We start from the raw sequence: 27,925 nt of genomic DNA, 5'->3' as shown, positions 1-27,925 counted from the left end.
GAGGCTTATATGAGATATTATTCAATGTAACCATCCGCCTGCGGTAGGTGCTGAGGCCGGGAGAGCCGCCATTTTGAATGTCAGGTTTGTTCCTCCCTCCGTCGCAAAGACAGAAGATTCCAGTTTCTTTCTGGTGTCATTACGGCCGGTGAGTATCTCCTACCTGAACACGGGACACCTTAATATTAAATTAGACTTGGAAAATATATGTGCCGAAGCCTTGTCTGACACCGATTTCGTAGTGTGGTAAATAACATCTGATATTTTAGGGGGGTTGCACCGGGGGTTGTCGGTCACGGGAAGAGTGCTGAAATTTTTTTCTTAGATTTGCGATGTTTCTGGGGTTAGGGTGTGTTTGTTAAATTCTGAAGGTAATATGCGATGTGCAATTAGTATTGTATGCGAAACGGGTCGTTTAAGGTGAAGTGGGAAGCACCGCCGTTGTTGAAAATCGGTGCCGCGAAGAGGCCTATTTTAGCAGGCGAGCGGTGGAGAAAAGCAGGCTCCCTCCCTTATGATTAAGGCCAAGCCCGGACAGGCCTAGCAGGCTATCCGTGTAGTGACTGGACACAAGGAAATGAGGACTTGCGCTCTTACCACAAGAAATAAATGAAACATGTATATCTAATTTATTAGGGCCGCAGTGGAGTCGCACTGCATTCTAATTTGGATATGGCACACTTAGGGAAGTTGGCTCCAAATAGGAGATATTTCCTCAAATCTTCATTGTTAAGTTTCGCTGTGTGTAAAGTATCTGTGTGGCTCCTGCAGCAAGCCCTGCTATTTGGGGTTTTCGAAGTCTATTGTACAGGTGAACAGATGGACTTAAGCGGTAGGTACTTATGGTACTGCCGACGCCGTCTATATCGAGCATTAAAGTATATTCAAGTTAAGACAGTAACCCTAACGTGTTTCTAAAAAATGTTGCATTCTAAAATGTACAGTTTAAGGTAGCTTGACAGTTTAACAGGTGTTACAGCTGTATAGTAAGACGATTCACTGGCAATTGGTAAATATATAGATGTGTTGCATCGGTCCTGTGCCATTCGGGACATTTTGATGGCAAGTAGCTACTTGATTTGAGGAACTCTAGCTGTTTCCTGAAGGAGGCAAAGGTGTTGACTTTGACGATGTTACAGACTCCTGCAACCTTTTGTGTAAAGCAGTGCCTTCTCTTCTCAAGATTTAAGCGTTGGCTTTTCATGTGTCCTCTGATGATGTCCTCTATATCCGATGTTGTAAAGCAGATCTATTAATACGCTTTCAAGTATTTAACAGATCTATTCAAGTATTTTTCAAGTATTTTACAGCAGAAAATACTCGAGTCTAATGTGTACAGCTTATGAGTTTGTGGAGTTTCAGGGCTTATTTAATGTAAATATGTATTGGGTCTACTAATGTACTGTTCTAAAATAATATCTCACTAATGTACTCTACTAAAATTTCCATTATAGGGCAACTGAGATGCTGTAGGTTGGTGAGCAGATTTTATTTCTGCTAGGATATGATCAGTTAACAGGGGAGAAAAGCCCAAGAGAGTCATAGCAAAAACTCTGTCATGGTCGTATAAATGCTGAGCGTGGTTCTTTTGATTGCGATTGAATATGTTCAATTGTGATTTTGTCAATATCAATATCTTTTGTGTTGGTGCTTTCCTGGGATGTTGAGAATGTGAAGATTCCATCCTAAAGTCATTTCATTTTGTGTTTTGATCTTAGAGCAACATGACTCCTGTAAGAATAGTTTGTGCTAAACTTTATCAACACAGGCAAGCAATTCTAGGGGTAGGATTAAATGAAACAAGGAAGCGGTTTGTCAAATTTCATTGGGTGCCAGACATGCCCTTAGAAATACCGAGCAATCGGGCATCTTGCTATTCAATGGAAAGTCATTTTCTATATTTTAATTACCATTATTCTGAGGAATTGCATATTTTTATTTTTATTTTAGAATATAGGAGCTCACAGAATTAACTTCACTTATTTAAGGCAGGGAACAAATTAATCATTTTACTTCAGCAGCACTCGAGTTCTTATTTTCCTTTTAATGGTTAACTGATAGCTATGAATTTAGGGAGACATGTTAGTCATTGATCGGCTAATCACAGGCCTGCGTACACTTTTAGAAAAGAGTTCTGTGCATATTGGACCTTACAGTGTTGGACTTTACATTGAGACAAGGGGAGACTTTAAAACAGTTGATGTTTTAATTTAATGTAACTAACTGCAAATCTGAATAACTGATGTTTTGGAGCTGCTAGTAAAGATTTGTTTTTATTACATTTTGTTATAACTTATCTATTTAAAGGGCCTTGTACACTGGATGACCAGGGAGTGAATTCTGTGGTTAATGCACACCAGTAGCAAAGCAAATCATGAGAAGAACACTAATTATAAAAAGAAGAACTGACAGACTGTAGTGACATGACCAAAAGACTCTTCAACAGAAATTGCAAAAAAAGAGTAGATGTACATCATACTTTGAGAAGAAGACAACAGTTTGGAAAACACCACCAGAGTGTTAAAATGCTTAAGTTCACCTTAAGATGCATGACAGATGTTTCTGAAAACTTCTATCACTAAACAACTAATTACAGAAAAACTGTTGAACTAGGTGAAAGATTAAATACTTCAGATAATATTTTTGTAGTTTGAGAAAGTATGTTGTGATTATTTCATAGTGAGATGTAGTGTATTCACTTAGTTCTTTTATACTACTCGCTTTGCAGTGTTAAGCAGGTTTATTTTCTGTCTTGTTTGCATGGCCTGAATTCCAGCCCTTCAGTAATTTCCCTTATGTTAACCGTTGTAGTAAAAATAAGGACAATTGCTGAGGGGCTGGAATTTTAACGTCTTTCTGGAATAGGCTGCTTGTAATCTACTGCAGCTGCGTTTTTCAGCCCAGATTCAGTAGGTTTCGGCTAAGTTGGAAGAAATCCTCAGCAGAATGATAAAGCTGAATGATAGTGTGGATTAGCAGGCTAACCTAAATCTAAGTACTGTATATTCCCTTCAATACAAAGTATTCACAGACTCTTAATATATTTGTCCTACTTCTTGTTTTTCTTTCTCCCAGGTTTTTTCTGTTTCCTGTCTTTATGTTCCTCAGTTATTTCGAAGTCAGACTGTGTAAGCATTTAATGTGTGAAAAAACAATCTAGATTTATTTGTGGTTCATAATAAAAATGGGGGACCACTATTTTTCAAGTAGTATAAGATTAGAATATCTTCTGTATAAGATGTCTTCGTTTGTACATCAAGCATTAAGGACGTTTAATCTTAAGATGTTTTCTTTCTTGTACATATGGAAATACTGTACGCCCAATGCATAAGAAAAAGTCAGGACCTTCATACCTTTACTACCCCTTCTAAAAAGAATTGTTTGAAGAGTGACTAATGTTCTTGCTCATTTCTTAGACTATGGGTGTGTGTACTTTGTAGTCAAGTTGGTGATTTTTTTTTTAAGTTAAAACAACATAACATCTTCCAGAACTATTAATTGTAAGTCTTTTTTCATCCGTTCTCCAGGTTTAAATTTGCAGTCAAGTGATCTGGATTTATTTGCCTGTATTGCCTTTGAAGTAATACGCAGATATCCCAATTGTGGAGTCTGCAGTACTGTTCACTGTTGCCTTTTGATGGTGATATAGTTCCTTCTAAAGCCCATGGTGACATCACCTAAGGTACCCTCGTTCCTGAGCCAACAGTAAGTTGAGCTACTTAGGTCATGAAGCTTTAGCCAAAAATCACCCTTCTTTCAAAGTCGGGCAACAGTTGTAATTAAAAATGGATATTGCTGTGCTTTTTGGTTGTTCTAATTGTTGCAACACTTGGGAAGTGTTGTGCAATTTTCTTTTTTCATTTAATTTGTCGCTGCCTCTCATCTCGGGTATTGTTGGTGGAATGCTATAATCTGTATTGTTTCCGTTTTTAGACAAAACGGAAACATCAAACACTTTAAGGTGCTGTTTTAGTTTTACGTGTTTCCAAATGAGCAGTGGGTAACTGTTGTCCTGTATATTTTATGCAGTGTTCTACTACTGATCATTTTTGAATATTAAAATTCTGTTCATTATCATTCAGGAAATTGTTGTCAGACCAGTTATTTTTAAAATATTCTTATGTTCCACCACCCCAGAGTTTAAGAGTTGAGCATTCGATGTTTTAAGTTTGGACAGAAAGGACAGGAAGCATAAATTATTATTTCTGCAGAAGTACTGTGTTAGTGCAACAATATGACTGAGTACTTGTTCTTGAAAGAATCATTCAAAAATGCATGAAAAGAGCCAAATAAATACAAAAGCAATTGAGCCTTAGATATTGCAGTAGGATAAAAGCAAGAAATGTTTATTGCTCTGAAGGGAATATTTTTTTATCGTATAGAACAGGCCGTGAGAGAATTAATATTGAAATGTACTTAGAGACTTTGCCAAAGAGACTTACTTCCTATAAACAGTATCTATCCTTTCTGCAAACATGGAGTTGTTTTACCTTCTTCAGATCTCGAATTACTAAGTTCTTTAGTCTAGGTCCAGCAGCTTAATCCCTTGTTTAAAACAAAGTTTGTATTCTGACCATCAAAAGAAACATTGCATTATATATATTTTTAGAAAAATAAAGAATACAGATATTTGGATAGTGATTAAATGTTTTTGCTTTCATTGATTTATTGGTTCTCCCATCCATGATAAACCCAGTGACTTAAATGGTTCCAAGCATTAAATTGCCTTCTGTTAATTGGACACAGGTGCTTTAACCTGTTAACTGTAAAATATGGTGAAAATTAAGAGAAATACAGAAAGCAACCAGTATGCTCCACTTATAAGGAGAACAGTAGACATGGGCTATTGGTATGTTGGACTTTTAACTTAAGTCAGTACACTGTTGCTCCCTGTTCGCAGTGTGCACAGCCAGCAGTTTCTAACTTGGTAAGATGTTAGAGCCAAAAACAGTCAATATTTGGCCATGATATGGGTCATGCAGTAGGTGATCTTAAGTCACAACACTTTGCTGAAATTGAAGAGGAAATCCAAGTGATCTGGTCTGACCAGGAAATTCTAGTTTAGGGGTTTTCAGAGATATGGCCCATAGGTTTTTCCAGTAAATGAATGGGGTTGTGGTCAGAACTATCAACAAGGATTCACTTTGTTTTATGGGGGCTTGCATAACCCACACATGAAACAGGTGTCCTCCTTAGTATAGCCCAGTTCTGTTCAAATCGTGGCTTGAACTCTTATGATCCTAATCCAGCAATAATTTGTAATTTGCTTTTGGAGACAGAAGAGTTTTTGTTGCTATTATTGCATATGTGGCAGGCCTATTCACCTTATCGGATCTCTCCAACGGGAACAGCTAAGAGATATAATCCCTTCAGCACGTCCTGGGTCTGTCTTGGGTCCTCTTCCCACTCCACCTTGCCTGCTACACCTCCAGTGGGAGGCGCCTGGCCTTCTTCACCAGACGGCCAAGTCACGTCAGCTGGCTGCTGTCCCACTCCCCTCCGAGGTCCTTCAGGACGGCTGTTAGCTCAGTAACAGAGTAAGCCCAGCAGCAATGCAGAAGCCTCGTTCTGCCCCTTGACCCCCGGTCTCAGTCGCAGCTCAAAAGCTAGTGGCCGTAGGTGAGAATGGGTACGTAAAGTAGATCGACCAGAAAGCTGCAAGCTTTGTCTGAAAACTCGGCTTCCGCTTCAGGACAGCAGTCTGCTACAGTGTCCACATTACTGCAGCTGCTGCACAGATGCGCTGGTCAGTCTCGCGTTCCCCTCTGCCCTCAAGGTCCTCCAGTTCCTTCACTTGGGGCACCTGTTCCCTGCTCACCTGGAGAGAGCAAACTTGTCTTTTCCGGAATAAAACTGTATTTTGAAGTGAACGGTTTAAACATTTTCTGCATTGTCACACAACGTATTGCGATATAAATTCTAACATTTGTCATTTTTGCTGTTGTTCTTGAAAAATGAGATAAACAGACGTTGATCAACAGTTTGATTTTTAAGAGATTTTGCTATGCATATTTGTGACTACATCAGTGACCGGTTGACATTTATTTTAGAAAACCGCAAGCAAGATATCTAATCATACATGATTCTCCACAGTAGAAGAGACCTCTGTGGCTCGTTAAGCAAAATGGTAGAATGTTCTTACGCATTTGTATAAAAGCTTATGTGTAGAAAAACTTGGATCTAAACAGGTGTTCAGATTTTTAAGAATGTTTAAAGTCCTGTTAATCTATATAGACCATTATTATTCTTTCTTAGCCTTGCTTTTTTGTTCTAATAATGGATTAGCATTAATATCCAGATTCCTATTGATTGGTTATAGAATAGGATGTAAGATATTAGAAGAGGCTGTTTGTCTGATTTTAGAAGCCAGTATGTATGTTCTATATTCCAGTATAGACACATAAACAGACAAGCTAATGCAACCACTGATGATGATGGAGCAGCTGTTTAATTTTATTGTTTCTAGAAATATCAGTATTAGCTTTTTTTAAGGATTGTGCAGATTCATAATATGTTATTTAGACATTGTGTAAAACTGCAGTGTCATATATCTGTAGTATAGTCCATTCTTTACAATAGAATTAGGTTTAAAACTTGCTGATAGTGGTGGTCACAAACGTTGTGTTACAACTGAGTAAACCGTTTTTTTTTCTGCAGTTATATGTATGTTTGATGTTAGTCCTCAAATGGGCTATCTGAACATATTGCAAAAACCCAGGTTCTAAGCCATTTACACCTTCACAGACATTGTTCAGAAGATAATAGTATGTCAAACTTTGTGGCGATTTCTTGCTGTTGTTTCCCTCACAGCACAATGTTAGTTGTTTTGGTTATAGCTAGACTAAAATCTCTGTACATTTTTGCAAAATATGTCGAATGATTGAATCAATCAGATAATAGCTTATCTTGTACATCACAACTGACTTCCTTGTACTCTCATATTGTTAGAAGGCAGAGCTATGTGGTAATAGATCGTAGAACCATTGTAATAGAATACAGTCAATATTTTAAGCCTTTTTTTCTAAACCCTGTTAAAGGAAAAGTGGGTGCACGTGGAAATTTTAGTTTCAAAATTACTATATGTACAACTTTGTGGATTGAAATCTACCACACAATTACCCGAGCTAATTGAACCCTTCACTGCTGGTACCAAGCATGTGTTTGGCACCACAAGTGTATTTATTCATTTGTCAAGAATATGGTGCAGGTATAGTCATCCAACTTTATTACGTTTCTCTATTAATTACTAATCCATTTCCCGAGGTCTTTGCACCACTGGACTCACAAATGTGCATTGCCAAGTGTGATGAGTGGTTTGTACACAGAAACCAGGCTATGGTATCCTGCTCTGTGGAGTTCTTGGGGGACTATTTTTTCGTTGCACTGATTTCTTGTGCCCCAGGTTGACATTTGCGGCGAATTGATTCACGGTTACTTGCCTTTTATTTCAAATTGCCCTTGCCGACTAAGTTTTCCCCTTCGACTTGCATGGTGACACCTTAGAAACATCAGTATTTTGATCACTGAAGCTCCTGCCAAACAGTTCCGCTTTGTTCACAGTAACAGAGGTCTTCTCTAGCTCTCATAATAGCCACAGTTATAGTAAAGCAGGCCTGTCCAGGATTTTTATACATGGCCGTAGACTTATTGGGATGTTATTTGATTATTGCATGTCTCTAGTTTACCTTGATATTTTCAGTTTTTGACGTTAACCCCAATTATGAAATGCTTACCTAAATTTCAAGTGGTGCCCTGGGCTGACCTGACCCTGAAGTAGTGTAAATGGAATCTACTATGCCTACTATAAGTGATCATTGGCTCAGGTTGTTTGTACTTTCTATGTTTCTCTTTCCAGTTAAGGTCCATTGATGGAAAAGCTTTGTGCAGCAATGCACATCTGTCTATTTTCTAAGTGTTGCATCTAATTCAGTGTTGCAAACTGGGGAGCTGGAGCCTATCCCAGCAAGCAATGGGTGAAAGGTGGAGTACACCCTGGATGTGATGCCAGTGTATCACAGACACACAATTCCACACCAAGATCAATTTTCCCAGAAGTGAGTTAACCTGCCAGTATGATTTTGGACTGAATCAGGTAACTGGAGAACCAGGACAAAAGTCATGCAATCACAGGGAAAACGTACAATCTACATGCAGATAGCACCCCGGGTCTGAGCTACAAGGCATCCATGCTAACCACTGTCCCACCCTGCACCATGATATGTTACTGCAAATTGTGAAACCTTTCTTCAAAAATTGTGAAGACGGCTGTTGTCTTATTGTAGTGTTTTGTTAATTGGAGGCAAATAAGCAATTGTTTTGTGAGCAAGTAAGGTTTATTTTTTTCATTAAAGGCCTTTTAATTGGAATCATGGTATTCCTCTCTGGGGAGAGTGTAGTCACTGCTGGCTTATTAAGCCTAGTTATTTACTCATGCCCTGTCTTTGTGTAATCTTTAAAGGTTGTGTGATCTTCAAACTGTTGGTTTTGGTTCTCTTAATTGACAGAAAATTGCAATCGATTTGTGTTTATCTCTTTAGCAGAGCTTCTTTAAGACCCACCATGTATAATGCCATTGATAGTATAGTATTTTATACACTATTTAAGTTTGGTTATGTTCCCAGTGTTCTTAAATTATTATTATTATTACATTTTTATCAGTTTAGAATATTCAATGTCCCTAAAGGAGTTATAAAATGTAGGTTTATATTGCTAAACTATTACATATTTTAAAGCAGAACTGCTTTGGAAACATTAATTCTCTCATTTATATCGTAAAGCTTTGTTTTAATGCAGCAAATTATGTTTATGCACTTTTGTTGTGTAGCTTGAACAAATCCATATAAAAATTGCAACTTTTCTTTTTGTTGGTACAGAGATCCCGAGCTTTTCAGGAATATCTGATAACAAAATATCATGAAAGTGTGAACATTATTTCTAGTGTTAGCAAAACTGGAAATGAGAAGCTTGAGAAATCTCAGAAATCTATCTTAAGTGTTCTCCTAAGAAGAGTCTTTCTGAAAAGTATTACAGGCCTCATGCTACAGGGAGCTTTTGTATTGTTTTTTTAAGTCTATGCTTGATAAATGTAAATACTACTGTCAGTGTGTTCTATGTCACGATTGCCTCTATTTGGTGCAGTTCAATCAAATGTGCGTTTTTGTTTCAGAGGATGCCAGCTCCGATCAGACTGCGGGAGCTCATCCGGACCATCCGGACAGCTCGGACCCAGGCAGAGGAACGGGAAATGATCCAGAAAGAATGTGCTGCTATTAGATCATCCTTCAGAGAAGAAGACAACACATACCGCTGTAGAAATGTTGCTAAGCTACTCTATATGCACATGCTGGGGTACCCAGCACACTTTGGACAGGTAAAGTATTTGAACCCTTGGGTTTTTAATCACAAAGGACACAAATGTGAAGAGGCCATTTGCCCTTGCATGATTATTTGTATAATCTCATAGTTTACACTGAGAGCAGTTCCCCAAGTATGGATTTCTCTTGTGAAACCCCATTCCCGAAAAAGGTACATTATTTTTCAAGTAGCCTGTTCTCCTAACCTGCATCTCTTTGGTAGATGGGAGGAAATTGAAGCACTCAGTGGAAACCCACACAAAAGCAAAGAACATGTATACTCCACACAGACATCATCCCCAAGCTGAATGACACCACAGTGCTATTGTGCCTGATTTTATTTTGGGGTTTTATAAAATCTTTTAGTATCAATTTTGGAAAATTAATTCTTTTTTTTTAACTAAGTAGTTCAATTCCTGTTCAATTTTATTTAATGTATTTTTCAGTTGGAGTGCCTGAAATTGATTGCATCTCAGAAGTTTACAGACAAGCGAATAGGGTACTTGGGAGCCATGTTACTACTGGATGAGAGACAAGATGTCCATCTATTAATGACAAATTGCATTAAAAAGTAAGACTGATATTTTAAAGTATATTTGTTTTGGAATCATGGCTATCTGAAGTAATTTGCAGCAGCAAAGATACAAATGTGGTATTGCATACAGGCATAGCAGCTTTAATTCTCAAATGTTACTCAGCTAATTAACTGTTAGTTAACTCAGTTAACAGGAAGTAGTAATAAATTTAATGTCCCTAAGCGAGCCTTACTAACTTAATTTTTTCCTCCTCCATTTTTCAGTGATCTGAACCACAGCACACAGTATGTCCAGGGGTTGGCATTGTGTACTCTAGGTTGCATGGGCTCATCAGAAATGTGCAGAGATCTAGCAGGAGAAGTGGAAAAGCTACTCAAAACATCAAATTCCTACCTGAGAAAAAAGGTACCTTTTATTTGCATTAGTCACTTCAGTGTAATGTGCTTTGCAGTCAAGTCATTATACCATATGTAGTGCTCAGTTAGGTTCCACTAATGCCGATTGTCTGAGGTAACCAGCTAAATTGCCACTAGATTAAGAAGTACATATTTCATAGTAGTCTAATTTAATATTTAGGACAGAAAATTAATAAAAAGTGTTGCTGATGAGACGATTTGAAAATTCTGCAGTGTAGCCTTAAACATCACTTTCATCTGCCTGTTTTTTGTAATAGTGTTGCATAGCTGAATGTTTAATAGAAGTGGCCCTTGCCCTCTGAGTTTCCAAACCACTAGTTCACACTTGTGTCTCTGCTGCCTGGCAGTTTCGCCTGGGTCTTTTGAATTCTGTTGTAGTTGAAATCCTGAGATTTTCTATTTACCATGTCGAAGTAGGATGAAAACAGATATTTGTAATTAAATATCCAAATTTCTTTTTTTATGATGTTTGAAATTTATCCTTAGGCCGCATTGTGTGCAGTTCATGTTATCAGAAAGGTACCCGAACTGATGGAGATGTTCCTCCCAGCGACGAAAAACCTACTAAGCGAGAAAAACCATGGTAAGAAATCCTGGGAGGCATAAATCTGGTGCCATATTGATAAGAAATGGATTTGAATATGTTGGCTAGATGCTATTGTTGTAATGAATTTTATCTTCTATCTTTTAAACATTAACAAGTGAAGGAAGGATATTCATAATCATAATGTTTGAAAAGTAGTTGATAACGATATCATTAACACTAAAGAATGCAGAAATTACAAATGAAGGATATGCAGCTGGAGATGTACAAAGAGGAGTTGTTTTTGCAAAAGAGGAAAGATCTATACATCATCTTGCCTGGCAAAATGCATAGACACATGGTACAAACAATATAGGCAAACTTTTGTAAACGTCCCAGGAAAGGAATTACAGTAAAATGACTTTTACTGTACCATGACATGTTGAGTTGCACCAAGGACATTTTCTATACCATATGTCTGATTTCTCTTTATTACAGTTACAGTGCAGAGTAGTATAATAAAACATTGACGTTTTTTCCCCGTTTTGTAGGTGTTCTCCATACATCAGTAGTTCTTCTCACCGAAATGTGTGAAAGAAGCCCAGATATGCTAGCACATTTCCGAAAAGTAAGGAACACTGCTGATGCATATACATCACCATCATTATGTTCATAAATAAGTAACCTGTTGATATTTTTTTCCATTTTATGAACGTAAGGTAGCTTTGATAAAAAAATGTACTGTGACAAAATTCATGGATAATATCCAGCTGGATGTTGGTCTACAGGTTGTGGTGTTCTGTACAATTTCCTTCTCATATATTTTAAGCGGTTTATTTAAATCTGTACAGCTAAATTGAATGCATTTAAAATAAATGTAAACTTTTCGTCTTCCTTTGTTTTGGAGATCATGTTTGCATTCCATCTTTACATAATGCTTCCTTTTAAAATTGCTTTCCTTACAGTTTCCCCTTTCAAAAAGACAGTATAATTTTTTTTTGGTTTATATCTGCTTAATGGTGTGCAGCTCATTTGGCACATCAAATGAATACTTTTTTTCCTTTAACTGGTTGGAATTTTCATGTAACTTTATGCCAGTGATGCCACACTTCATATTCATAATCTAATCTTTCTTCGATTTCTCTGAAGTAATGAATTCTTTAAAACTCTTCCTAACATCTACTTCATATTTTTTCTGTCATTTGTCTGTTTCAATTCCTGCATTGTGTTAGAATGAGAAGGTAAGAATACATTCTGGTTCATAGCTGGTGCATGCTCTCCAGGAGATCATTTTGCATCATCATCATAGATGTAGTCAGTTTATTGTGTGCAAAGTAATTTTATTATTTTGGAAATATTACACTTCTATCCTTTGTGTCATGACAAGATTTTATGTTGCAAAATAACTGCATTTTTATTGTTGTCCAATTATCATTGTTAATCAGATCATAGTACTTTATACGAATTCATTTATATCATCATTTAGAGAAATCAAATGTCTGGTGCTAAGTTGGTGCTGCTAACATCACGAATGTTGTCAAGAAGCATAGAACCAAAATGACTACTATACTTATTTGTCATTAGAACTAACTAAAGAATACTTAATAGGTTGTGGTTGAGTCTTACTTCTCAGGTATTATTCAGTTCAATGTCTTGTTTAATGATTTATTTAAACATTTTTAAATAAAGAAATCCTACAATATTCTAACACTTCATGACTCTTCAAATACCTTTAAAATTAACTTCAGTGTGAGTAAACTGATGTTTTTTGTTCCATTAGATTAAATATCGCAGGAGTGGGTATAGTTAAACTTTTTAATCAGTATTTAAGTTGGGATTTGAATTAAGGTTGAGGTGAGAACAAAGTTTGTTCAATTTTGGCGGAAGAGAAATGAGAAACGCAATGTAAATAAGAAGATTTTTGTAAAAGGGGAAACTTCGAACCATTACAAATTGTTTTTAAATGAAAATAAATTTAAGAAAACTTCAGAGTATAAAGAGTTAAAGTTAAAGAGCAGTTTCATAGTGATTATGCTATGTTTTACCTGGTATTGTAGCAGCAGAACAATATCTTCATAGTAAATAGATAATGTTAGTGATCTGAGACGCTAGCACTAATCATTTCATGTTTCTCTTTGGTCACTTACATTAACTCAAGGTCTTAACACAACACTGGTTGATTATTTCTGTACCTTAGCTAAAGCCTTACTATTTCATTTCTTTGGTTCTTTTTTTAGCTTGTTCCACAGCTCGTTCGAATCCTAAAGAATCTCATCATGTCCGGTTATTCACCAGAACATGACGTATCTGGGATCAGTGATCCATTTCTACAGGTATGGAACTATCCCTACCCTTATATGATGACGGAGCAATTTGAAGAAAAATGTGAGATTTAAGAATGTGCATTTTCATTTGGTCAGGTGCGGATTTTGAGATTACTCCGGATTCTAGGAAGGAATGATGATGATTCCAGTGAAGCTATGAATGACATTCTTGCACAAGTGAGTTGTTTGTTGTTGGCATTAGTGCTCATTTTTTTACTGGATTCTGCAAGGGAAACAAATGTATTGTCTGTATAACTATTTCACTTCAACACTTTTATTTTTCAGGTTGCAACAAACACAGAGACCAGTAAAAACGTAGGCAATGCAATTCTTTATGAAACAGTTCTAACAATAATGGATATCAAATCTGAAAGTGGGTTAAGGGTGAGTTTATACATTTTTAAATTTAAAAATGTAGCCCCTCTAAAGAGCAAAATTTGTAATTGCAAACTGCATTGGTTCAAAAAAATTGTGACTTAGTTTGGAGATGGGGTTAAAGTAGTTTACCTTGCTGACTCTAATGGCTGTTAAGCAAATGATAGGCAAAGAACATTCCATCTATAAATGCTTAAATGTTTTTTTCACTACAGGTTTTAGCAATTAACATCCTGGGACGCTTTCTTCTAAATAATGACAAAAATATTAGGTAAGATATAGTTTTTATTATAAATTTGTTATGTAATATGGCTCTGTGTGATTCTCAGTTACCTTTTTTATATTCCTCCAATGTTGAATTAATCATTAATCAGCTCCCACCTACAACCCCTGCAACATCAGGGGAGAACACCTACTGTCAATCTGTTTGAGCTACATAGAATTTTACAGGACATATAACATAGCATAATGTCTCTGACAACGGCACATGGGAAACTGGTAAGACTCTGCAGGCAGAGACTTCTGTATGTGGCAAGCAGAGAATATTGTGATCAACCTGAGTCAAAACCTTAACTTGTGTGATTCTGCATAGGGAATCCAGATTATATTTCACAATATACAGCGACTGCGCAATGATTGAATTCCAGGACACATGCATTTCAAGAGGCAGTTTTTGCACTGGTTGAAGCACTCTGGGACTCCTGAAGGTACTGGTTTTATGAGAGACTTGTAGGTGAAGTTTTATTCCCTTTTTTTCTAGATATGTGGCATTGACATCACTACTGAAGACGGTACAAACAGACCACAATGCTGTACAGAGGCATCGGAGTACCATTGTGGATTGTTTAAAGGATTTAGATGTGTCCATAAAGCGGTAAGAGAAGCATTTAAGTTATCTTATTTACTAATACTTCAAATATTATTGTATATCGTCAATTTAAGGATTCAAAATGTGAGAAATTGGAATTAAAATTGTATCTGTAACTTTAAACAGACGTGCAATGGAGCTCAGTTTTGCTCTGGTTAACGGGAACAACATTCGTGGAATGATGAAGGAATTGCTGTACTTCCTGGACTCTTGTGATCCAGAATTCAAAGCAGACTGTGCTTCAGGAATTTTTCTTGCTGCAGAGAAGTAAGTGTTTTTATTTACAGGTTAGTAGAAAGAAAAGTAATAAATTTGCATCTTAAAGACAGTCACCCAAATGGTTCAACAAGTCAATGAGGAAAAGCTTAAGGGAAAAGAAAGAGCTTTATAAAATGTTTTTTTTTAAAAAACAATAGAATAAACAGGTAAATAAAAAGAGTACAATGATTTGCAACAACAGGTAAAAAAAGGATGTTAGACAAGAAAAGAAATTGAATGGGATATTGCAGTGGAAGCTAATATAAGTTATTTTGGTACTGTAACATCCAAAGAACCGTTAAGGATACAGTAAAAGATATTCGGGACAACAATGGGAAATGTCTGGACAAAGAAAGGGAATGGCAGGTGTAACAAAGGAAGATTTCACTCAGGTGTTCACTAAGGAAGAAGAAAGGAAAATGCCTCAGGCAACAGAAAGACAAAGTTTTAGTATTAAAGAGGAGGAAGTGTCCTGGGTACTAGAAACACTTTAGATTAATAAAGCCCTGGGGCCTGATGGTATCTTACCAGCTGTAATCAGGTAAACAAATATTATCTGTAAGCTATTGATTCATTCAATAGTTGCTAAAGGCAGGGGTGCCCATGGACTGGAGAATTGCTGCCAATCCCAGTAATGGTAATAAAGCTGAACACACCCACACATTTCATTTTTATTACATGAAAGGTTATGTAAAGTATTATTAGAACAAAACTAGAGGGGCACCTATATGCAAATAACATCATTGGAAATAGTTTAGATTAGTTAACTAACTTGTTAGAGTTCTTTTGAAAAAGCATCAACGCTATTTGACGCACGTAAAGCATCTGATATGTTTTTTCGAAAGGCTTTTGATAAAGTTCTTCATAAAAGATTTACAAATTACGTGCAGTAAGGAAATAATTGTTTGGTTTGAGAATTGGTTAATAGTAAATCCGTACTGTAGATTAATAGTAAGTCTACCAAGTGTACTTCTTCAGAATGAACGCAAACATGAAATGAGCACTGAAATAGGAATGTGAGATCACTTGGGAGCTTTTTTGGAAGTATGTCTAAAACAGACCAGGTGGCATTTCTGTTCCCAGGGGGTAGTGGGAGTTTTGAACATGTTGCACAGCCCTACACATGTGATTGAAACTGATATCCTGCCTTTTCTGGATGAGGTTCCTGGATCAGGATACCTGAGCCAAATAAGGTTCCTGTCATTTGTCACTGTTCTTATGCAGTTAGGAAGTTCTGTTTGAAAGTTTGCTCTTTTTTTCTGAAATAAAGGAAGCTTAATATGAGTGGATCTGGTTAATCCTTTTTTTTTTCAGGTATGCACCCTCAAAAAGATGGCACATTGACACTATTATGAGAGTTCTTACAACGGTATGAGTTTTGTGTGTTTCATATATTGACTAGTGATATCATTAGTGCTCCTGCATAGTTTAAAAATTTAATTTAAAGAAAAAAAAACAAAATGGCAGTGTCATTTTAAAGATTGATAAGCTGATGAAAAAACGGTGATAAAGTGCTGCTGTTTTTATTGGACAGCTTTAGCATTGCAGGATTAGTTGATTGATTTGCTGTTGAGTGATGAAAGCTTTGAGTGATCCATCGACTGAGTATAGATGTTGACTCATTAAGCACTGACAACAGCATTTGAGTCAAGAGATTAAGAATTAGAACCTTCCAAATTATCAGTTTCAATAGGTTAATTTGCAACTTGAATGTTCATTGTGCATTGTGTGCATTTGTTTTAAACATCTTGGCCATGAAGTGAAATATTGACTTCTCTAATATTTAGGCTGGAAGCTATGTAAGGGATGATGCAGTGCCTAACTTGATTCAGCTCATCACGAATAGTGTGGAGATGCATGCCTACACTGTGCAGAGGCTTTACAAAGCACTGTTGGAAGACATTTCACAGGTGAGCTTCGAGTGTATAAAGAGCAAAAGGTTACAAAATTGTAAAAGAGCTGTACTGAAGTTTTCTGATTCATTTATTATCCAGCAACCTCTTGTGCAAGTGGCCTCCTGGTGTATAGGGGAATATGGAGATCTGCTTGTTTCAGGACAGTGTGAAGAAGAGGAACCCATTCAAGTAAGAATTGTGTTAAAACACTTTACACACAACTTATTTTGCATTATTTGTGTGCTTAAGAAGTATTTTTAAAGCAGAATAAAACTGGAAAAGACCAACCTCGACCATCATTTTATGTAGTATACTGTTCACACCTTTGTTTCTCCTCTAGGTTACGGAAGACGAAGTTCTTGATGTTTTAGAAGGTCTCTTGGTATCTAATTTGTCGGCACCTGTGACCAGAGGTTATTCTCTCACTGCCATCATGAAGCTATCTACTAGGTTCACCAGCAGTGTGAAGTAAATACACCAATCTATTGTATTTTGTTTTTATTCTTTACAGCATCATTATAATTTGTCCTAATATATAGTATACTTATATATAGTATACTTAATATATTTTAATAGTAAATTACAGACAGTCGCACCTTGTTGGTTAATAAATCTTTAAAGCTTTAAACTGTATTATAATAATGTATAGTTTTCTGTGAAAAGCTGCCTTAGAATTTCCAGGGCATTTGAGAAAATAAATGAATTAAACTATTTTTTTAAATTGTTTATTAGCCTACATCTGTTATAACGAGCTGTGCTCTTCCACCTCATGAAAATGTTGGGATAGTTATACCCCTGGACTAAATGAGTATGGTCCTCTAACAGATGTTCTAATATTGGTTTGTCCTGTTTTTCAGCCGAATCAAGAAAGTTGTGTCAATATATGGAAGCAGCATAGATGTGGAGCTGCAACAACGGGCAGTAGAATATAATGCACTTTTCAAGAAATATGATCACATGAGGTGGGTCTGACTGAAATAGGACTGTAAAGCAGTTTGAAACAGCTTCACCCAACAGTTGCAATCTGGTGGTAAGCCCATAAAATAAACTGGGTGTTTTTTTTCCCCCCCATGCAGGTCGGCCTTACTGGAACGCATGCCCATTATGGAGAAGTCGGCAACTAATGGCCCAACAGAGATTTTGCAGACAAACGGAGAGGCAGAGCCTTCTGTACTAGACCTGAAGCACACAACTAGCGTCACACAGTCAAGCAGCCAGGTAGGAACAGAAAAGGTTAGCCTCTGTTAATCTCCTTAAATGAAGCACCCAGTATTTAAATTTCATTGAATTGAGAGAACATTAACGTAAAGTAACGAACATTTGCACAGAATGGGTAGTATTTACTTTTGTAGGTAGTGCATCCTATGGAGGTTTAGATAATGTATTTCCATGTGGTTTTTCCTGAATTTGCCTTTGTATTTTTAACTGAAACCCATCAGAATCAGTTAATCAAAATTGCTTGGACTAAGTTGTCTTCTGTAGAGCTGCTTGACTGTAAAATTGGATTTGAAATGTATGTGCTGCATCAGATGCTTCATTTTCTGGTGTAATTATGACCCCTGCTGGCAAGAATGTTTTTTATTGTTCTGGTGCTTTCAGTTATTTGGGCAACAGAATTACTTTGTTGCAATCTAGTTTTACAAATGCATTTTTTAATTTATTATAATATCAAGTTCCTATGAACAAATGCTGATAAAGGTATGTAAACGTGATAGGTGTTTTTAAAGAGTTTAATCTGTAAAGGTTTAAAAAACCTAAGATCAGTGTGATCATATAATTTATTTTTCAATTTTTTAGGCTAATGATTTATTGGACCTCCTTGGAGGGAGTGACGTAGTGCCTGTGATCCAGACTGTTCCACCCCCAAAGCCTGCCTCAGCTGGTGGTGAACTACTGGATCTTTTGGGTGATCTCTCTCTATCAGGTAGGTTGAATTGCCTCTCTGGACCTTGTCATTATTTTGTCTGGTGTTTAGTTGTCCTTGACCACTTAAAATCGGTACAGCAGCTTATGTGCTGGGAAGGAGCGGTGGCTCTGTGGCTAAGGATCTGCGCCTGTGACTGGTTGCTGGTTCAAATCCCGCCGGCCGGCAGAGGAATCCTACTCTGTTGGGCCCCTGAGCAAGGCCCTTAACCCCAACTGCTCCAGGGGCGCCGTACAATGACAGACCCTGCGCTCTGACCCCAAGCTTCTCTCCCTGTCTGTGTGTCTGTGTCTCCATGGAGAAAAAAGCTGGGGTATGCGAAAAGACGAATTCCTAATGCAAGAAATTGTATTGGGCTAATTAAGAAACATTATTATTATTATAAGGATATAAAAGCTATCAAGACACCTTGATCTTACTGATTAGCCAATGGTTGAATAGCCAATGGTTGGAGCTGAATGTTTGGTGGGGTCTGACAAGGAGTCTAGCCAGTATCTTTATCATTGCACATTGCACCTTTTCCAGGCTTGTGCATTGGGATTTAAAATGGCAGATACAGGTAGTTGCCAAAAATATGGATGTACATGGGTAAATGAAGGGACACTACGTATATTGAATGCAGGTTGTTCTACATAGGTGTGGCTCATGCATTGATTAAGCAAAAACAAAACCATCCAAGCATGTTATGGGTCATGTATAGAAATGCTGGAGTAGTGGCCTGTAGTTATGGTTAGCATAGCAGTAAGAGGAGATGTCAGTTTAAAAGAGGTGTTTGTTGAAGCTTCAGAGACCAACTTGCTGATCTTTCCGCAAACAACAGTGTCCAAATTGATGTTAGTTTGAAACTCAGATATCACCATTAGCAAAAACTAACAGAGGCTGAAGTTCATATTCCAGGATTGTGATATCTCTACATGATGTGTAAGGCAAAACAGGGTAGCAGCTATAGATTGACTGTAAACTTTGTCCTTGGGCACAATTGGCCAATTCAAATTGAGTGGAATACCACAGTGAAGCTGTGGTGCACGGACTGCTCTGTCAGGTAGTACAGGGGACTTGAGCACAGGCCTGCTGAGCTGTTTAGAAATATGATCTGGTGAGATGAATTGTCCTTTATCCTGTTTTGTACTAAATAGATGAGGGCACATGTGGTGTCAGTTTACAGAACTCTAAAGCGATGAGCACTTGGTTCCAGCAGTGAAGGGTTCTAGACATTCTATACTGTTGTGGGGTGCATTTGCATGGCGTGGCTTGGGTTAATTCATTCTGTTAGAAGCCAAGGTCAAAGGTTAGAAGGCTAATTGCTGTTTAATGGTACTGTACGATCATCTTTAACCCATGTTGCAGCGTTTTTTTTTCCTGCTGGGAGGGGGTGTCTTCCAAGATGATAATGCCTTCATCTGTAGAGTTTATGTGGTCGCCCATTGGTTTGATCAACATGCTGATTGAAGTTAGCCTCTCAGTAATCCGATCTGAACCCAATTGAGCATTTATGTGATATTCTGGATCAATGCCTGAGACAGCATATCCCACCCCCATTAACCAGGTGTGAGCAGATTGACTTTTTAATTGAAGAACGGGGCTTCATCCCTCTTGCACAATTCCAGACCCTTGCAGTCCTTATGCCATGACACATACTGACTTTACTGGCTACATGTGGTGGCCCAATGTTCTCTTTGTTGACTGTACATTGGTGTTTCATTTTTTTAATCCACTACCTGCACATAGCATTCTCTTAATTACCTGGTGTGTAGATTTTTCTTTGGATGTGCTGCGAGGACCTGCTTCTTTTGTAGGTTGTAATTCCAATGGTTAAATAATTTGGAGACCTAAAGTCCTTTAGCATTACCTTTTTTGGGTGACTTCGATTTTGAACTTCATGGGAGCATCTGGTTAGCTTTAAGTGGTTTAAAAATGCTTTAGGATGAAACACCCTCCAGTTAAGGAATTTAGAGCAATTGACCCGTTCTGGTCCTTATACTTGACCTCATTTATGTCAATTTAAGAAATGAAATAGAAGAGTTATGCAAGTGACAATGTTTGCATCTTCTTTAAAGCATTATAAAAAAATCAAAATAATTTGATCATGTAAAGGTCTGTTCTCCATCAATTTAGAGTAGAGTAACGGTTTTCTGAAGAAAGCTCCATTTGATACAGGTTACTGGATTTAATGTTATTCAAGAGTCTGTCCTCTTATGTATAGATAACAAGTGGAAAGACTTCAGGAATTGTTTCATGCATGCATTTTACACTTTTTTCCTTAAATCCTTTCCCTTCCTCAAACAAGGTGGTCCAGCCCCTGCACCTGTCCCTCCCATCTCCATGTCCCAGCCTCCCTTCTTACTGGATGGGCTATCATCACAACCACTTTTTAATGACATTGCTGCAGGTGAGAATATCCTCCAGCAGGCTAACCTTATTGTATTATTTGGAAAGCTACACATGTATACATGCTGCTTTCACACAGTTGCGTTTGCATAAATGTTCTTATTTTAAAGTTGTCTGTAAAGATGGAACTATAGACAGAAAAGTGTAGGCCTATATTTGAATGTGGCACTTATAAGAACTTTGAACCGTACTGACCACCCAGGGAATTAAATAAAGCCTTAAATATTGAAAATCTGGAATACATCTTGTAAGATTAACAGTAATGCCTAGGTTCTGTCTCAGAAGTATGCCTTTGAACAAGTATGCCAGTTGTTCAATAGCTGCACTGCCATTAAAGTAATATCAGTGAAAGACCGAATAGAACTGTCATCTGTCAACATCAATGTAAAGTGTCCAGTGGGAGTTATTTTTTTACAGGTGTGGGTGTTTTGATAACACCTTAGTAATTTGAAATTTTGTTTGCATCAAAACAGAAAGCACTATACTGTAGTTGAGGTTTGATATTTAATTGATGTTCTTTTTGCAAGTCTTGGTGCGTTTTATTTAAAGAATTTCTTTTCTGTGTAGGTATTCCTCCCATGACAGCATACAATAAAAATGGGCTGAAGATAGAATTCACATTTGAAAGGTCCAACACAAATCCAAATATAGCAGTTATTACTATACACGCCTCCAACTCCACTGAGGCAGACATGACAGATTTTGTATTTCAGGCTGCAGTACCAAAGGTATGTTTTTTATGTTTTTATTAATGCAGTGTGCACTGATATTGTGTGTGATTGATTTGTCTACAATATGTGATGGATTGTTTCTGTATATTTTGTCTACTAAATTGTATTTGAGTTTGTTAAATGTGGTTTTTGGACTCTTGAAGCGTGTTTAAAATGTGCTTGAAGATATTAACGACGCTTCTGTTTGTTAGACGTTCCAGCTGCAGCTCCTCTCTCCTAGCAGTAATATAGTCCCTCCACTGAACACAGGAACAGTCACACAGGTCATCAAAGTACTCAATCCACAGAAGGTAACTTATCTTGCCAGTAACCACATAATTTTTTCTAAAGGCCTGGTGATGCAGTTCAGTTAGCCAGTGGCTGTAACTCTTTAATGTTATGATTGTTCACAGTGCAATCATGAGTACATATGCGTGTGACCCTTACCTACTACACCATTGAATGATGTATAATGTAGATTTTATGAGTTTTAGTAATATTTTTTTAACAAAAGCTGAGTCATTCCAGAATGGCTTGAACACGGCAGTTGCCTTTTCCAAGTATCCGAGGACTTGCAGAATAATTTTAGAAATGTTCTTGTCAGGTAATTTATGTGGATATCTTTTCTTGCTTTTACCTTTAACTATGTAAATGTTTGTTAACAATCACAATCAATGTTCAGATGTAACTGAAGCAGTACAAGTTTATTCTCCGTGGTTTTGGGAGACGATGACAATTCTCTTGAGCTCTAATTTTTGGAAGTGGCTGATTAAAAAAAACCTGGGCTTTTCTTTTTGATTTCACAGCAACAACTGCGAATGAGGATCAAGCTGACTTACACCCATAAAGGGTCTTCTGTCCAAGACCTGGCAGAGGTCAACAACTTCCCCCCCCAGACTTGGCAGTGATGACACGCCTCTCTGCTCTTTAGGCCCTTCCAGGGGAATTCTGGGAAGCTTCCCCAACTGATCCCTCGTAACATCACTGCAGACTGCTACCCTGGGGTTGCGCAGGGAACCAATGGAATCTTTTGGACACAAAATGCTGATGATGATAGCGACGAAAATATCTGAAAACATATCCATTACTAACTTTTAAATTGGTTTCACCTCCATCTCTGACGATGTCTGCTTGCAATAGGCACTACTTCCATTGCCTTTCTGTTCACATGCACACAAAACTCTTCTTCTGGTACTTCCCTTGGGTTTCAGCTCTGCCTCCTTTTTGCCCTTTTGGAAAATTCACTCTTCTTAAAGGTGCACCATAGGTGGAAGGTGTTTTTCAATGTGAGCAGTTGTCCAGGTTAATTTTTATGTTTTTATCTGAATCTGTAATTGTAAGCTGTTGGGGATATTTTGAAACACATTCATTTGTTTTGCATTTTTTACAGCTCTACATGAAATGCAACTTAAAGTATAAGAAGTTTGCACTTTAATCAGCTCTGTTATCTGTGCACCATACAGAATTAAGAAAGTACAATGTATGATTGGGCTCCAAAAAATAAATATATGGAGTGTAGTGATATTTCATCATTTTCCAGTTTGGTGTCTAAAAAAATTAACTTATTTTCTATAATAAAGGTTACCAGCTATATGGTCCCAATACTTGGTGTTTCATATTAAGTCTGATTGCTCTAGAATCCAACAACTAAATTGTTCTTCTGTTAATTTTGCTGACTGACTGTGAAGCTTGTCTTGAGGTTGCCAGTCTAAAGTATTTTCAGGATGAAGATTTTTTAGGGATGTCTTTGAGGTTCAAGAGCTGTTTGTTGGAAGAGTATCATCATTTGAGCTATTGTGGTATTTATATCTTAGGGAAGGAGGAAAGTGAATGGTTGAGATGTTACATCAGTTTTTGTTGGGTAAAACAGGGTGGGGAAGCCTGTAGGATAACCAGAAGCAGATTTAAGAGGGAGCCAAAAAAATGAAATATGAGAGAAGCAGTTATCAAATTGTAACGTTTTTTTGTTCTCTCCGTCATGCATTGCAAGAAGCAAACCTAATGTTTTTGTGACACGATTGCGTGTAATGCAGTGGGTTATCATGATTAAGATATTGCAATCACTTTATCCAATCAGTCAGATCATTTTTTTAAATACTCATAATTCACAGGAATGATACATTAGTAAGATATGTTTTAAAAAGCCACATCCCCCTTAACACAATTTTCCACCCTATAAACCCTATTTAACATCACATTTTGCTTCCCTTTGGTTTTCTATGACTAATCATGAAAAATATTTTTTTTTCCAAAGTTAATTTTTCTTTGAAGGATAAGACTTTCTCAGATTACACATGAAAAGCTTGACTGCTTTGCCCAGTGATTTGCCACGTTATGTATTTTTAGTTGATAGAGGGGAGGAGCAAGGCAGTAAAGTTATTGCTAAGGTTTGAGCGGTTTAAAGGTGCTTTTACTGTTCATTGCAGTGATCTTAAAGGCTTTTTTATGTTCAATTGTTTTTCTTTGCAGAATGTACATTGGGCCTCATAATGAATCTTTATCTTCCATTCTATTCTAAAACAGAATGGAAGATCAAGATTCTCCTGACTCATGTTAATAAGTATGTTCACAAATACACCAGTATGCAGTTTAACAGCAACGACTAAGGTTTGTTTTTGTCTGCATCCAGAAAGTCTTAATTTTTTCTGTATTCGCATAGCCATTGACTTAATGTTTGTACATATAGATGGGAAATAATTTTGAATGTAATGCTATGCACGTAGTACTGTTTCTTCTGTTTTTATGTGTTTACTTTTTGTCATTGTGGCTTGTGATTTTAAAATTTTCTAAAAGGAAGCCTTTTGTTTCAGCACTTTTTCATGTACCCTTCCAATAGCATAGATGTTTGAGAAATTTTGTTTCGTCTTGTCAAACGTCACTGAGGACAAGACATGTCCTGCAAATAATGCCTGATATCAAAGCAATGTGCCTTTTTATATAAAAGATTTGACCAATCTTTCCCTGCTTTCCGTAAATCTAGATATGTAATACCTTGGTTATATGTACATGTCTGAAATTTCTGCCTTTGAGGGACTGAAAAGATAACTTAAGTAATTGCTGTTGAGTACAGATTTTGAGGTAACTCCTATCAGTTTAGTTAGCTTAGGAACAATGCTGGGAAGTTGAAGGATTTATCAACTCACAGTAGGAGATAAATTCAATATTTACCAGTTAAAAGTTATTTTTTTTAAAAAGCTGACTTTTATGACTGAAAGTGAAACTTGATTTTAAATGGTGGATATGTTGTCCCTTTTTGGTACATTAGGTTCCAAGGTACATGTAGTGCTCCAAATTGCAATGTGTTTTCTTAGCTCTTGCAAACAAACATCATCAACTAAATACCTCACAAATGTCTTTTTTGGGCTTCTGTTTAAGAATTGTAAGGCATACCTTGATTATGACGAGCATAACAGGACCATGAAACAACTTTTGGGATGTCGGGGGGCATTCATTTACATAAGTTGAATACTATTGATTGTGCTACTGAGTTTTTCTGTTACACTGTTTGTGAAGCTACCAGCATTGATTTATTGTGTAGAAATATTTTGCTTTTGCATTATTGTTCTATATTAACTGCTAACTTTTCGTGACCAAATCAAATAAGATCTAGCTTTTGAAAATAAAATCTTCTGTAGCAATGCCATGTGTATATGGAACAAGAGATGTATGACGTGCTTTTAGGGATTATTTTTAGACTGAACAACTTAATGCAATCAAGGCTTTTCTGTATATATTGATCACCTCAATTGCCCACCACCCCTTTTCAGATCAGTTTTCTAAAGATCAGTTTTATTCTGTCAACATACACGTGTAGTGTATTGTTTGAAATGGACTAAAATAAATCTAGTTATTTACGTAATAGTCAAATTGTTTGGCTTTCCCTGTTTTCATGTACATTACAAAACAATATAGCATCTGCTGCCTGTATATTGTATATAATTGTAAAAATGCTAAAATATCCAATTCAAGACCCAGTTATGAATAGCTAGGAAGAAATTAATTATATACAGATATTTAATAAACCTTAGAAGGATAGTTACTAATTTACTCCTTTTCATTGAATTTTTGAAGACTTTGTTCAGTTTGGGGTTATGTAATGGATAAACCTTATTTTTCCTTTTTTAAGGACAGACTGAAATCTTTCAACAAATTAGTCATTTTAGATGTTTGTAAATTTTTATCTGGCTAAAATTAAAACAGTTACTAAGCCATTTCTTTTCAAAGATATGTAATTTGATAAAGATGTTTCTGTTTGCTGGTGGATGAGATTTTGTGGGATTTTTGAGGTAAAAGTCCAAGAAATATACTACTGAGTAACACTGTACAATAACACCAGAAACAACAATGTATTTGTTTTGATGAACTTCTTAATCTGTTTACATCCTCTTCAATGGGAGTGGGCCCCTTGCCAAAATGCAATAAGCTTTCTTCTGGATTGAGCTATATCTTATTGCTTCTTCACTTGATACAATCAAACCCAGTGGCTGGTATAAAGACAGCCTAAATGTGGCCTTCCATTGCTTCATGTAGATGATGTACATCAAGCCTAACTAGATGTTCTGTCTTGCACTGCTATGATACTTATGTAGCTGGGATGGTCTCCTATTCCCTCTCACCTTGTTCTTTTTTTGCCATTGCATCTGATTCGGTTATGATTTTACGTGAAAGAGAAATGGTCACATTTACAGAAAAGAAAAGTCTGAAGGCTGCCCACTTCCCTTACCTGCTTGAGTCAACAGATAATACAAGAGGTATGGTGGAAAGTAGTTTTTTTACATTTACTGTAGTTGGAAATTAAGTCAGATCGGCTTTGGATGGTCAGTTTTGACACACCTGTGCGTACCACTAAAGGCTTCAAGTTCAAAACTAGAGTGTTAAAAACAGACGTGTTTATCAAAACTTAAGGATTGATGGACCTGAATAGCAGGCTGCAGCTGTGGCAAGGGGCTTGCTACTCTTGTGCTTTCTGATGCCAATTGGGGTCTCTTTGCTCTATGTCCTGGCATTAAAAAAATGCTAAATGGTTTTGATTGTTGTGTTGGCAACCAATCTCCTCACCAGTTCTGTTAGCATTTGCATGGGTTTCATCACTGCTGTCCATTGCATTTTTTCATATAGGTCACAGGCGTGTAAACTGGTTCATAGAGAAAATAAGTAGACTGTGTTTTTGCTTGTAGAAGAATGCCAGGAGATGGAGTTTTCCCATCACATTAATGCTTCAACCAAGTGGCATACAATGTAAACAATCAAAATTCCCAGTTTTGGTGTGAGGCAGTTTGTCATTTGTAGTCTTTATTATCTAGCATTTCTTTTTTAATCGCATTCTGCTGTGCAGCCATCCTTTAGAAAAACAGTAACTTTTCTTTCCATTTTATAACACAAAAGCTGTAGTAGAATATTCACATATTCTGTACTGGCAGCACTTGACCACATGGGAGTGCTGTTAGACACTGGGGACTTGCAGCAAAGAACAAAATTGGACTGTTTCTCATTGTGTCCAGTGTTTTTTTATTTTATATTCACCAGTGTATTTTTAGTTTTAAGGGTGCAGTGTTCCCCATCGTTTAAATTCTTAAATTCGCCTGTAAGAACATTGTATGCTTTTAAGTGTTGAAAGAACTGGCAGATTATGGCACTGCGGAATTGAAACAAATCCCTGGGAAGTGTATGAACAGCAAATGGACCTTTTTAAATCCACTAATATAAATGTGTTTGCCTATACATGGTTGTCTTACTTCACTCCACACAAGGTAAGACACATCGGTCGCAGTGGTTGAAATCTTCAGCTTCAGAGCTGCATGTGCAAAACAGTGTAAATACTCTCATTTCTACTCTTGATGTATCTTTTTAAAATGCAAAGAAAATGTTCAACATCTCTTTGCTGAACATGGAAAATTAAAAAAAAGTTTAAATATCTGTCATTTAAAAAAAGTCATAGCTTTGGGGATAAAATGAAAGTGAGCATTCACACCATTCCATTTGATGTGATTGTTTTTCACTATTATGTTGGTTGATACACATGTTGTGCTTGTGTGGGAAAGGAGGAGGGAGTCAGGAATCCAGTTTCCTTCCCTTTTCTTCTCATAGAAATAAAGTCATTTAGTTGGCGAGTCTTCGTATGAAGTTCCCCTTTATGAATCTCTGGTAAAGTACCACATAAAATCTGATTGGTAAGAAAGGATTGTTGAGTTTGAGTCCATTGTCCTGAAACCTGGAAGGGAATGCAAGGCTGAAATTATAATAAGGCTGTAAACAATTTCATGGGACATTTTAGAATTCTGCTGTGTATTATTGTCTTTGGGTTGGAAAAATTATGATCAGTGACTAATAAAAATTCAAAAAACGTCCATAGAAA

The 27,925-nt window shown here is 36.9% G+C and overlaps 1 protein-coding gene and 1 non-coding gene across 3 annotated transcripts; both read left to right on the top strand.

Annotated features, from left to right (window-relative positions):
• On the top strand, window positions 1-27,925 carry ap1g1 (adaptor related protein complex 1 subunit gamma 1). 2 transcript variants are annotated; one of them, XR_015928624.1, is made up of 24 exons: window positions 1-148; window positions 9,167-9,370; window positions 9,800-9,924; window positions 10,153-10,294; window positions 10,792-10,888; window positions 11,380-11,456; window positions 13,066-13,161; window positions 13,249-13,329; window positions 13,438-13,536; window positions 13,743-13,798; window positions 14,288-14,401; window positions 14,522-14,662; window positions 15,968-16,022; window positions 16,441-16,563; window positions 16,648-16,737; window positions 16,889-17,016; window positions 17,406-17,510; window positions 17,625-17,766; window positions 18,346-18,472; window positions 20,760-20,861; window positions 21,428-21,588; window positions 21,783-21,881; window positions 22,377-26,572; window positions 26,842-27,925. XR_015928624.1 is itself a non-coding variant. In XM_088613523.1 (23 exons), the coding sequence occupies exons 2-23, from the start codon at window positions 9,170-9,172 to the stop codon at window positions 22,476-22,478; spliced, it is 2,463 nt and encodes an 820-aa protein (XP_088469649.1). In that variant the 5' UTR covers window positions 1-148; window positions 9,167-9,169; the 3' UTR covers window positions 22,479-27,925. The 2 variants fall into 2 exon arrangements, 1 of the variants encoding a protein (XP_088469649.1); XM_088613523.1 differs by having other exon boundaries at window positions 22,377-27,925.
• Window positions 16,217-16,295, top strand: LOC148644432 (small nucleolar RNA SNORD71). The gene has a single exon (XR_015928783.1). It is a non-coding gene; the product is annotated as a small nucleolar RNA SNORD71 (small nucleolar RNA).

Source organism: Lepisosteus platostomus, chromosome 20 (assembly GCF_059453375.1).
Source record: "Lepisosteus platostomus isolate fLepPlt1 chromosome 20, fLepPlt1.hap1, whole genome shotgun sequence".
NCBI lineage: Eukaryota > Metazoa > Chordata > Actinopteri > Semionotiformes > Lepisosteidae > Lepisosteus > Lepisosteus platostomus.
Note: the sequence above shows the minus strand (reverse complement) of the source record. Positions and strands in the feature narration are given on the sequence as shown.

What these genes read in the sequence shown, in the direction of transcription:
- ap1g1 (XM_088613523.1), top strand. Translation starts at nt 9,170, where the DNA reads ATGCCAGCTCCGATCAGACTGCGGGAGCTCATCCGGACCATCCGGACA. An exon ending in ACCCAGCACACTTTGGACAG is followed by an intron (nt 9,371 to 9,799) that starts GTAAAGTATTTG and finishes TGTATTTTTCAG; the next exon opens with TTGGAGTGCCTGAAATTGAT. An exon ending in TTATGAGAGTTCTTACAACG is followed by an intron (nt 16,023 to 16,440) that starts GTATGAGTTTTG and finishes TCTAATATTTAG; the next exon opens with GCTGGAAGCTATGTAAGGGA.